This window comes from Trachemys scripta, chromosome 5 (assembly GCF_013100865.1).
Source record: "Trachemys scripta elegans isolate TJP31775 chromosome 5, CAS_Tse_1.0, whole genome shotgun sequence".
In the NCBI taxonomy this organism is placed as follows: domain Eukaryota; kingdom Metazoa; phylum Chordata; order Testudines; family Emydidae; genus Trachemys; species Trachemys scripta.
Genome location: NC_048302.1, coordinates 52,215,837 through 52,228,218, shown reverse-complemented (window position 1 = coordinate 52,228,218; position 12,382 = coordinate 52,215,837). Strand labels below are relative to the sequence as shown.

The 12,382-nt window shown below is 38.7% G+C and overlaps 1 protein-coding gene across 1 annotated transcript in view; it reads right to left on the bottom strand.

Moving 5' to 3' along the window:
- Positions 1-577: 577 nt before the first annotated feature.
- The window catches only part of USP38 (ubiquitin specific peptidase 38), a 28,931-nt gene continuing 17,126 nt past the window's right edge, over positions 578-12,382 (bottom strand). The window contains exons 8-10 of the mRNA XM_034771557.1: positions 10,185-10,291; positions 7,583-8,945; positions 578-1,643 (exon numbers count right to left, since the gene is read on the bottom strand). Coding sequence (XP_034627448.1) covers positions 1,482-1,643; positions 7,583-8,945; positions 10,185-10,291 — 1,632 coding nt within the window. The 3' untranslated portion in view covers positions 578-1,481. The remainder of the gene's footprint in view (positions 1,644-7,582; positions 8,946-10,184; positions 10,292-12,382) is intronic.

The following is a 12,382-nucleotide window of genomic DNA, read 5'->3' as shown; positions in this document are numbered from 1 at the left end:
CCTCTGCAGCATGGGGCACGGGTCACTTGCTGGAGGATTCTCTGCACCTTGAGGTCTTTAAACCACGATTTGAGGACTTCAATAACTCAGGCATAGGTTAGGGGTTTGTTATAGGAGTGGGTGGGTGAGATTCTGTGGCCTGCGTTGTGCAGGAGGTCGGACTAGATGATCATAATGGTCCCTTCTTACCTTAAAGTCTATGAGTCTATGAATCAGCACAGCCAAGGGGTCAGTATGTCACTGGGATAAAGAAAGTGTCTTCAGATGTTCCTCGGAGAGGCTGGAAGTGCCCAAGAGGGACAAACTAAGTAACATCATTAGTGATTCTCTTCTAAGGCAAAGTTCCTATTGTTGGACAAGCATAAAGGAAAATAATCTGGATAGTGGGAAGTGCAGGCAGTCTGAGACACCTTAACCCATTTGGTAAGGGTCAACTCAGCAGCTTTTTGGACAAAACAATTTACAACTCTGCAACTATGAATCAGGGTTTATCATCAGCTTATTAATAATGTAGACCAGAGAAGCTGCAATTCAAAAACCACCCCACTGAACTGTAAATAATGGACAACATGAGAGGTTTAGAACCATCAGATTTTACTTCTGGAAAATCTAATAACTTTCCAAAAAATGTATTAATTTCTAATATTAACAAAACAATTTCTAACATTGTTCTTTAACTCTTCCACAGCCTCAGAAAGTTTTGTATTTAAGTTACAGTACTGCAAGGCACATACAGAACCTCCTCCTTTCAAATACAGAGCAGATATACTTCCTGAAATAATTTAAAAATGCTCAAAACAATTAGAAATACTACAAATTTAGCAATTTCTAGTTAAAAATTTTGTTCCTACAAGACCATGCACATTTCTTGAAAATGATTTAGCAAACGTGTATAAATGACTTTTTACAGTTTTACTCAAAATGAAAATATACTGAATCTGAATAACTTCTACCCTGGAAAGTACTGTAGCAGGTCATGTTTTAAAATTTAAGTTATTGCCTTCATTATAAGGGTGCATCCTCTCTGCCACCATTAAGATTTCCAGAACTTATGAAGGAAAAAATATGTATGCAATTATGCCCACCTGAAAGCATTCCACTGTTGAATAACCATCTCTCTTTTAAAAGATTATGAATGAACTCTCTCTTCCTTTATTCAGTGGATTGGGATAGTACAAACTGATTTAACTGCATTTATTAAATTTTATGCAGCATCATTACATATATATTTTTTTTCTCCTCTCTTTTTTGGAGAAGCACATCTTGCTATTAAAACAACAGGAATTTTAAGAGGTAGTTTTCTCCATGATGCACTTATTTATTTCAAATAAAACCAAAACAAACAAAATTAACATTTGTTTTCTGAACAAGGATTATGTCTCAAAAACAAAAGCTTGGTATGATATTGAAGCAGTTCAGTGATTTAACAGTCCTAAGCAGCAGTGGGAGCTGTTTTGGAACCAATGTATTCTAGGTCTTCCTCAAAACACTAGTCTACCAATAGTACTGAATCCTCCCCCACCCCCGCCACCAGTCGGTCCACAGCTTCCTGGGGGATCATTGTCATCAAATCCATTGGGTCGAAAAGAGCACGAGGCCGAGGCTGCTTGTAGTGCTTGTGTTCGAGCACTAAGTTCTTGCTCCTGAAATTAAAGAATAGAGGCAGTTAAAAACTCCAAAATTGAAACTTATTGCATTTGTATCTAAACTGGTTTTAAAAGCCACTTCAGTAAGAACTAGGTACATAAACTAGGGAAAATAAGAAAACTATAAACCATACAACGGATTCTCTATTAAATTGTTTTACTTTTTTATTTTCAACTTGAAGTGTGCCAGTATCCAGGGACTATTTCAGAAAGCGAAGCATTGCAGAAGGCAAGCAAGGATAAGAGAATCTGGCCCTAAGTAACTAACAAACATGACTGAAGATAAATCTTGGTGAGATTGTCTTCGAGTTTAGAAGTATGGTACGGAGCCCATCTTTTCACAGAACTTCTCATGTTCAAAAGCTAAATGAAACGCATTTGTTTTAGCTGCAATTGACACCTTTGACACTAAACCATTGCAGGATATTGGAATTGCACTGGCGCAAAAGGCAAAAAACATGGATGATGTATTAGTGTCTATTCATTCAATATGGTTTATCCAAGTTTTTCTTAAAGAGCTGTTGCATGGTAGCTCTTGACAGCTCTATGATATTACAAATCTCATGCAGGCTGAGATGCTAAATCAGAGTAAGGCTGGATATTGCAAAAAATAAAGAAATAAAATATCTAGGTTCCAGGGAACTTCTTTCTACCCAGCTATTGGGGCCACTAAGCATATCTTGCTAAAGCTGAGGGAATTCAGACAATTTCTTTTGCACGTCACCTAGACCCTTATAGTGCAAGAGCATGGGACAGAGCCAATGATTAAAAAAACTCGGATACCTTGTGTTACACTATCATACGAGACAGATGCAGTATATGTAATTTCTGTGATGCTAAAAATAGCTTGTGCATGTTTAAGTACTCGTACTGCCAAAAAATGCAGCCTTAAATTTGAAGCTATTTAACTCATTCCCTCATCATTAAACATGGACTGAATGGCCTACTTAATTCAGATTTACTTTGCTTTTGGAATTTGAAGGCAGTCACTTAATATCAGTAGGCAGAGTTTATGCTGGCTATGTCTGAGTGACAACAGTAAATTGTCTCCAGTCACAGGACAAGAATGGAATCCAAAGTTAATGGGAAATATTAAATTCCACATAACTTCTAGCTAAAGTGTTATTGAGAGATACTAAAGGAACGGTTCCCACATGCTCTTGCTAGAGCCTTTGTTTTAATACAATTCAGTTGTAATTGGAGTTTCTCATTATGAGCTGTAAATTTACTATAGATTAGCTATCCAAACATTCAGAAGTAAATGTGCAACTCATTTAGATTGCAAAACTTCTAGGCGAGCCATGTGCTCTGCATTATATTATATACGTTTATAACTAAGGATTTTTATTACAGCATTACGGCAGTCAACTGGAAGCATGAAGTTCCTATATAATTTGAGTTTGTCATGAATATAATATAGCTGGTAGTTAAACTGCTCCAGCTAGGACAAAGATTCCTCCCTCCCCCTCCCCCCCCCCAAAAAAAAGCCCCAAAGCATCTGCTTAATGTAAACTGCTTGTGCAAGCAGGTTAACACTATGCCAATTGTCGCATTAACTTTAAATCCTTTAATACATGTACAATGTAAGTTACAGTCATGAGAACCATAAATGACTGACTATTAAAAAAATCTCATCCATAACATTGTATTGCAGGTATTTTCCTCCCTTCCCTCTGTGGCTGTGGAGGTAGAGGGGATAAAAAGAAAAGAGAAATTAGTGGTTCGCCATTTAGGGTGATCAGATGAGAGAAAGAAAACATCAGGACACGGGGGGGGGGGGGGGGGGAGAGGAAGAGAAGGGGGGAGGTCTGCCGCCGGAGCAAAAACCAAAACCCCAGTGCTGCCAGCGGAGTGAAATATCGGGACAAACTGCGTCCCGACCGGTCTTTTAGGGACAAACCTAAATATCAGGATGTCTGGTCACCCTATTGCCATTCCTATGCTACCAGTAAAATTGTGCCTTTACCACTAATGCTCCATCAGTGTATCATCAACAAAGTGTCTCTTTTTCACTGTGGTGTTTCTTGGGAAACACTATTGGCAGCAGCAGAGGTATGATCTCCTGCAGGACCATGAAGTGCATTGTGTATAGGGGACTCCCATACCAAACTGGAACCCCAGAACAGTGCACTGATTTTCAATGAAGAGTATAGTAGAGTTACAAGAAAGACTCCCACCAATGATCTTGGGAGATACTGTTTAGCAGCAACTACAACAGGGCAAACTAGTTCCATTCATGTTCATAGCTTAGTTACTACATCATGTGCTAAAAAACCTTTGGTACTATGTATGTAAGTAACATGTACATACTATAAAATTACCCTTTTAAAGAGGCACAAAACAAGTATTTGAACACTTATCGAGTACATCTATTAAAAAAAATCCCTTCTAGTGTCATCAATGCTAAAAATAAAAACAGAAAAGTACTGTGTGGTTTCCAACAAAACACTTCACTATGTCTTGGCAATTTTAAGTGTTTGTTTTCTTCTGTCAGGCAATCTATTGGCACAAAATTCTACATGTAAGACTGTTACAGCTTGAGAATAGAGCTCTATGTTGAGAGAGTCATCAATACATACTCCTGCTTCCAGTGAGATAGACAATACAGAGAAACAAGTCTCATTAATGCAACTGTTCCCAGATTTTAATAATCCATGAGATTCTAGTGAAACACTCAATTTACTTGCTTGCTTTCCTATTTAAAATTAACATAGGAACATCCTATATCGAGTTAAGTACAAATAACTGCTTTCATTCCTCTTTCAGATAATCAGAAGCTAAGTTCCTAAGCAAACCTTTTAATTTTGAAGTAAGATCTCTCTTGCTAACGTACTCAAAACATCAACTGGATTGAAATGGACAAGTTTGAACATTCACAGTTTAGAGGATAGTGAAGTGTTATCCTTCAATCCTTCTGTACACTGTCCTCTTGCCTACGCTGCTAAATTCAATGTATTAGTTTGAGATGGATGGAAACTCAATATTGAAGAACGTGTTTTTGAAAAGGAAAGGACATGATCTTGTCCTTAACAGGATACAACTTAATGAAAAAGCACAACTGAATATTGAGAGGTTGGAGTTTGAGTGAAGGATAAAAGAAAAAAAAAAAAAAAAAAAAAGAGTAAAATAACCTCTAAAAATTTTAAAAACATGAAAAGAATACATTTGCTCTTTTTATTCCAAAGGGTAAGTTTCAAAAGAGCCATTAATATGACTTCCATCTGTACACTACCAATCGTGTGCAAAACTGATAGTTTACATGCACCAAACTCCATTTACACACAAACGCTGCTCAAAGTCATCATTTGGGTGATTGTCAAAATATGATTTTCATATACATTCACAATCTAGCCATCAGTTTATAATAGTAGGTTTACAAAGAGCTTTCAGTGCCTGAAATTCTGTAGCATGGTTCAAAATCCCCACAGAAAGGATGCAACTCCTTATTAAATTAGTTTTTAGAGTAACCTGTAGGGTTCTATAAAATGTCAACCCTATTAAATTCTATAGAACTTAATAGCAAAGATCTCATGTTAATTCTGAAACAAAAATGAGTGTAAATGTAATGAAATTATTCAAGTGCTAATCATTTTAGCAAGAACATCCAGCTATTGGGTTTATCTCACAATCCTATACTGCCTCTCAAGACCTCTGCAGATAAGAAAACTGCCCTCATTCAGCTGCTCAAACCACCTGCTTCCCCTTCCGCCAAAATTTTATGATGCAGTTGTGTAGACAATACCAAAGAAATCTATGACATAGCAAAACTGAAAGTGTGGACAATGTCAAAAACCCACGAATTTAATACCAAATGAACAGCAGGCTACGGTACTCAATGTATTCATTTTCATAATTAAAAGCCTCTCTAAAGAAGCTACCACAGACTTTCCACTCTGTCACACTGGAGTGCCAGAGTTTGGGACCATTGTGCCACAGAATACATAGGGGACAGATTAGATAGCTGCAAGTTTTCACCGAGATGGAAGCTAACAGAGCCATAGCAGTCTCACTCCACCAGGAGCAGTTTTACTTTCACATGGAAATCTCCAGTTACATAAAAATGTTATGGCTACAATATCTTAAAAGCCTGGAATTTGCAAGTGCTAAGGCCTGTGTTTTACTATATTACATCCTTGCACTTATTGCTGCAGTACTGCTTTGCTCCAGTAAAGGAGAAGTCTGGAGACCTGAGACTTAACTCAGTTGCAGTTTGTTCAGGAATTCTATGTCAACTTCCATAAATCTTGTAGAGGTTGTTAAATTATGATCTTACTTGTTGTAAGATATTTTACTTTATATTGTGAACTCTACAGAGCAAGGACAGATTTATTTGAGTCTCTGAAGCATCTAGCACACTTCTGGGCACTCAAAAGAAACAATATTCGTTATCAAACTATCTCTGTACTAAAAATTGTAAAATTCATAGTTGCATGTCAACAAAATAATCTTGGAACAAAATGTGTGGTTGGTCTGTTTTGTCGGAGTTAAACTATTTCCTATCCTTAATGTTATAAACCTTAAGAAAGCAAACTGCTTAATTGTGTCATCCTGCTACTGGGGCTGACAGTTGAACTGGATCTAATAGGAAAATACCTGTATGGGAGTGGGCAAAGGCCTTGTCCATCTACTGTGGCTGATATTTAGTGTTAGGACCCACCTTTGCTTCCATTATTTTATGAAGCTCTCTTGGTAACCTGCTATGGTTAAGGGATTTTTTCCCTTTTTTTCTGTTGGGTTAGAGATGTTAGGACATGGAATTATAACTCAAAAGGACCCCGATTGTATTACAGTCAATAAATACTTGCCATTAGCCTCCTACTAATTTTCTTTCTTCCAAATGTAACTGTCAGGTACGGCTAGGAACCCAGACTAGAACAGTGGGCCTGTATTTCCAGAAGCTTTTAAAATATGTCTATGCAAGATCAAGATTTCCATTTTACCTACATATTGTTACTATGCAGATATAACTTACTATTCAGTAAGTACCAATTATGGATTTACCATCATCGAGATTTTATTTTCCTTACTGTTGTGAAACAAATTAAAGGAGAGAGAAAGGTAAACAGATTGATGAAGAAGGCATGACAATCTTGATTCAAAAGTGTCACAGCTGCCTGAGATATAGTTGGTAAGACATTTAGAAGCTATATTCTACTCCTCTGTGCTTACTGAGCAGACAACAATCAGCATGTAAACAAAGACTGTCAATTTGTGGTAATGCTTTACCACACAAAGTTTTGAAAATAGCAAGCCAAGAATAGGTTACAACATAAACCCACAATTCTCTTCAGCACCTGGAGGTACCATAATAGTTCTTCACAGTGAGGGTTAGTTGTACTTTTCCAATTTCAGTTTAGGTTTGATAGGCAGGATTATACTAAAATAATTTAACCCACTGTAAAAAGGGTATAAATAATAAAACCTTACCATACTATACAAGTAGTCAGTGAACCCCCAAAAAAAACAGTGGTTCTGAAATGCTCTAGCATGGACCATATTTACTGGTATCACAAATATTTCCCTAACTTTCCTATGTAATATATTTTTAGCTTCTTTTAATGCAATTTAGCAGGTAGCAATAAAAAGAACCAGCACTTTTTGATCATCCAATCCTGGATTGATTATCACTGGGTCAAAGGACAGTTTGAGAACCTCTGCCCTAGAAATACAGAAAGAGGTTAAAACATGCAAGTTCTTCATATAAAACATATTTCACATAATGCTGTGCACTGGTAAATTTGATTAAAATTTTACTACTTAATCCATCAGTTGCTAGCGCATCAGGGTAGCAGGATTTATTTATGAGCTATAAGAATTTGAGATTAATCCCCAGAATGTTTAGAAGTAACCATTTTAGAAACAGCAAGCAAGTTGATCCACATTTGCCAGTCCTCAGGAGACTGCCACTCTTCACATTAGTTATGTTCTCATCTTACCTGCAAATACAGTTTATTATCTTTTGTAATAGCATCCATAAGCTCTTTCTGCAGAGGAGGGTCTCCGTTCACCCAGAGTCCATTTGCTGAATTGGCATTGAAACCATTACTACAATTCTGTTTTTTGTACAACAGCACATAAGCAGTGTCCTTTGGAAACCTACTGGTAATTTTCTGGACAGACTGAAATGAGGTAAACGTCACTCTGCTGTCATTAAATAGAAACCACTCTTTTGACATCTCATTAGTGTCCAGGTCATTTTCTATAACTGCATGGGAAATCTCCCCTGTCAACAAGCTGCCGTGGGAAGCTAAAGCCATAGTTTTTGATTGATGGCACAGCCCTAAGGAGGGCCCTGAACCAGTGATATTTCTGGCATAAGAATAATAATGCCCACTTTCAGAGGATATACCAGAGTGCACCACAACAGAGCTTAATACATAGGGTACCAATTCTGGGCAGCACACTTCTTCCGCACCCGAGGGCTTCAGTTTTTTAGCAAGATTTTCTCCAGTGTCAGAGAATTCAACATCCACAGACCAGCCCCTTGATACTACACCTAAAGAGGATGCAGTTCTTTTGACTGGTAATTCCAAAATAAGTGGTAGACACACATTGTCCAGGATTTTGCGCCTTATATGACACTTTGGATCATATGAAAATCTGAGGAGAGTGAGAATGAGGTATTCAGGTTCCTCCATGATTTGCATAATTTTCTCTGCGTTCTGTAGAGAGGCACATTTTTCACAATAATACTTGTTGTCTCCATTTAGAATCTCAGGTGCCAGAAAATAATTCAGTAAGTCAGTAACTGAGGGAGTATTTTCACTTACTGGCTTCTGAGACACATTCTTACTATCCTGAACTTTGTACAGATCAGAATCTGTAATATTCTCAGAGCTCAACTCAGCAGGAAGAAGGTCTTTCAGAATTCCTTCATTCATAACTGTTTCACAGCCATCACTTACTGCCAGAGATGTATCAAGTGCTGATTCTTCAACAGGACGGGATGCTACAATACTAGTTCGCACCATGCAGTCATCTTTCACTTCAGAAGAATGTGTTATGCTTCGCATGTCAACATTTTCCAAGGAAGTGGGAGGACAAAATGCCAGCGATAGATCCGTGAAGGCTTCTTCTTTTTGAGAAGTACTTTTGCAGTTCAAACAGCATATACTGGTCTGTAGTTTCCCTCCAAACATTCTCTGTATCAATGTTCTTTCTTCACCTCCTGTGCAAGGTTCCTCAGTAAACACTTGTGCCTTGTTGGCAGTTTCCTGTGCCAAGGACTCGTCACTCATCGTATTCTCAGATGGCTTTGCTGAAGACAAAGCTTTCAAGGTTCTCTCTTCTTCATGCAGTCTGGAAAAAAAAAATCCAACAGATGCATTGTTTCCAAACATATTTCTGAAAGTCATTTTATATACCTCTTAGGATTTTTTTCCTCATCTATACTAAACAATCTACCGTAGAATAAAAGAAGCTTGGCTAGATGTTGCTTAAATTATGAACATTTTTGTCAATGCCACCAGAAAAGCAAACACATTATGTCCATTACAGCACAACTCTCTATGGAGATAGTTTTGTCTGAGAATTGGAATCCGAAAGTACGTACTCATGTCACCAATTCTAATCAAAAGACAAGCTATTTGTTATTTATTTTAATATACATCATTCTGATTGAATGGCTCTGTACTTCTGATTCAGTAAGAAAGCTAAAAAATTATTTATATAGTGTCATATGACATGCATAGCATTTCCATGGCTACGAAGTTGATCCCATTCCTAAGAAACAAAGTTAAAATGAAAAAGGAGAGACATGGAGGGCCATAGGAGGCCCTTTGGGAACACTGTACTGCATATCCGGAGCAGTTTCCCCACAAAGTGAGAGGCAAGTATCTCTGCTTAAGTATCTCTGCCTGATTCTGAGGAGAGATTTGAATCCACAACACCTACCTCTCAGAGGAGTACTTAATCTACAGTGCATAGAGCTGTTCTCACTCCCTCTTTTTGGCCCAATGAGCATTCAAGTGTTTATACAAAGTGTAAGCTTCAACAGGGAAACAGAGGCCAACCCAAGAATAGCCTTATCCTTGAGGTCAGGGTGCTCACCTGGCAGTGAGGAGATCGAAATTCAAATCCCTGTTCCAGAGTGGGGACTCAAACCTGGATCTCCCACTTCCCAGACAAGTGTCCCAACCACTGGTCTCAAGGGGGATAGATGGAAACGTACACGTTTGCTGTCCCTGAAAAACTTTCCCTGGGCCAAAACTATTAGGCCAAATTCACAAACAGTTGAGAGTCAACCAAAACTATTTTTTGAAACACACACACACACACACACACACAAAATGTCTCTGAAAAATTTCACCCATCTCAACTCACAACATCTATGAGGTAGGTATCCAGATTTACAATGGATACACTGAGGCACAAAAGTTAAGGGGTACACACATTATGCATCACTTAAGCAGCAGAGTCAGGAACAGGACCCAGAAATCTTGACTCTCCATCTTGCAATGTAATCATCAGATGACCACTCAATTAAAATTAAGCATTCTACAAACCTAAAGATTACCATTAAGTTAATCATTACTGTACCTGTCTAGCAGAAACCTGAGATATTCTGAGCAGTCTTGCTGGGATCTAGGAGTAAACCATGGTGGCCTGGAAGCCTCAAAGAAAATCCGAGGCGCATATGCCTCTCTCTGTCGGCAGTAATAAAAAAACAATAAGGCAATATATACAAGTCTTACTAAATAACTTGGCTAAATTGTCTCATCACCTTTCTGACATCTGAACTTTGACTCCTTTTAAAAGAATTGAAGAGTATTTAATGTATGGAACACAACATTTCTTTAAAAAAAGAACTAGGGCTGTCAAGCGACTAAAAAAATTAATCGCATGATTAATCACAGTGTTAAACAATAAGAGAATAACATTTATTTAAAACAGTTTTGGATATTTTCTACATTTTCAAATATATTGATTTCAATTGCAACACAGAATACAAAGTGTACAGTGCTCACTTTATATTTATTTTGATTACAAATATTTGCACTGTAAAAACAATTATATTTTTCAATTCACCTCATACAAGTACTGTAGTGCAATCTCTATCATGAAAGTTGAACTTACAAATGTAAAATTACGTACAAAAAAATAACTGCATTCAAAAATAAAATGTAAAACTTCAGAGCCTACAAGTCCACTCAGTCCTACTTCTTGTTCAGCAAGTCACTCAGACAACAAGTTTGTTTACATTTGCAGGCAATAATGCTGCCCGCTTCTTGTTTACAGTATCACCTGAATGTAAGAATAGGCATTTGCATGGCACTGTTGTAGCCGGCGTTGCAAGATATTTATGTGCGAAATGCACTAAAGATTCATATGTTCCTTCATGCTTCAACCACCATTCCCGGAGACATGCGTCCATGGTGATAATGGGTTCTGCTCGACAACCATCCAAAGCAGTGCAAGCCGCTGTATGTTTATTTTCATCATCTGATTCAGATGCCACTAGGGTGACCAGCTAGTAAGCGTGAAAAATCGGGACGGGGTGGAGGGGTAATAGGAGTCTATGTAAGAAAAAGCCCCAAATATTGGGAATGTCCCTATAAAATCGGGACATCTGGTCACCCTAGATGCCACCAGCAGAAGGTTGATTTTCTTTTGTGGTGGTTTGGGTTCTGTAGTTTCTGCATCGGTGTTGCTCTTCTAAGACTTCTGAAAACATGCTCTACGCTTCGTCCCTCTCAGATTTTGGAAGGCACTTCAGATTCTTAAATTTTGGATCGAGTGCTGTAGCTATCTTTAGAAATCTCACATTGGTACCTTCTTTGTGTTTTGTGAAATCTGCAGTGAAAGTGTTCTTAAAACGAACATGTGCTAGATCATCATCCAAGACAGCTATAACATGAAATATATGGCAGAATGCGGGTAAAACAGATTAGCAGACACACAATTCTCCCCCAAGGAGTTCAGTCACAAATTTAATGAATGCATTTTTTTTTTTTTTTTTTTTAAATGAGTGTCATCAGCATGGAAGCATGTTCTCTGAAATAGTGGCCGAAGCACAAAGCGGCATACGAATGTTTAGTATAATTGGCATGCAAATACCTTGCAATGCTGGCTACAAAAGTGCAATGTGAACACCTGTTCTCACTTTCAGGGGACATTGTAAATAAGAAGCAGGCAGCTCGGTAAATGTAAACAAGCTTGTCTGTCTTAGCAATTGGCTGAACAATAGGTAGGACTGAGTGGACTCCTAGGCTCTAAATTTTACAGTTTTGTTTTTGAGTGCAGTTATGTAACAAAAAAAATGTTGTAAGTTGCACTTACAGGATAAAGAGGTTGCACTACAGCAGTGTTTTTCAAAGTTTGGGTCGCGACCTAATACTGGGTCGCAGCATGTAAGACACTTGCTCAGCGACCCAGCGGCTCTGGTCAGCATTGCCAACCGGGATGTTAAAAGTCCTGTTGACGGTGTTGCCCGGCTAAGGCAGGCTAGTGCCTACCTGCTCAGACACCACGCTTCCCCCCTGGAAGCAGCCAGCAGCGGGTCCAACTTCTAGGCGGGGGGCCATGGGGCTCTGTGTGCTGCTCCTGCCCCAACTCAGCACTCCCATTAGCTGGTCCCTGGCCAATGAGAGCTGGGGGGAGGGGGCGGTGCCTGTAGGCGAGAGCTGCACGGAGCCACTTACACGCCTCCACCTAGGAGGCGGACTTGCTGCTGGCCACTTCTGGAGCACAGCATGGTTTGTGGTGCCAGGACAGGCAGGAAGCCTGCCTCTGCACCC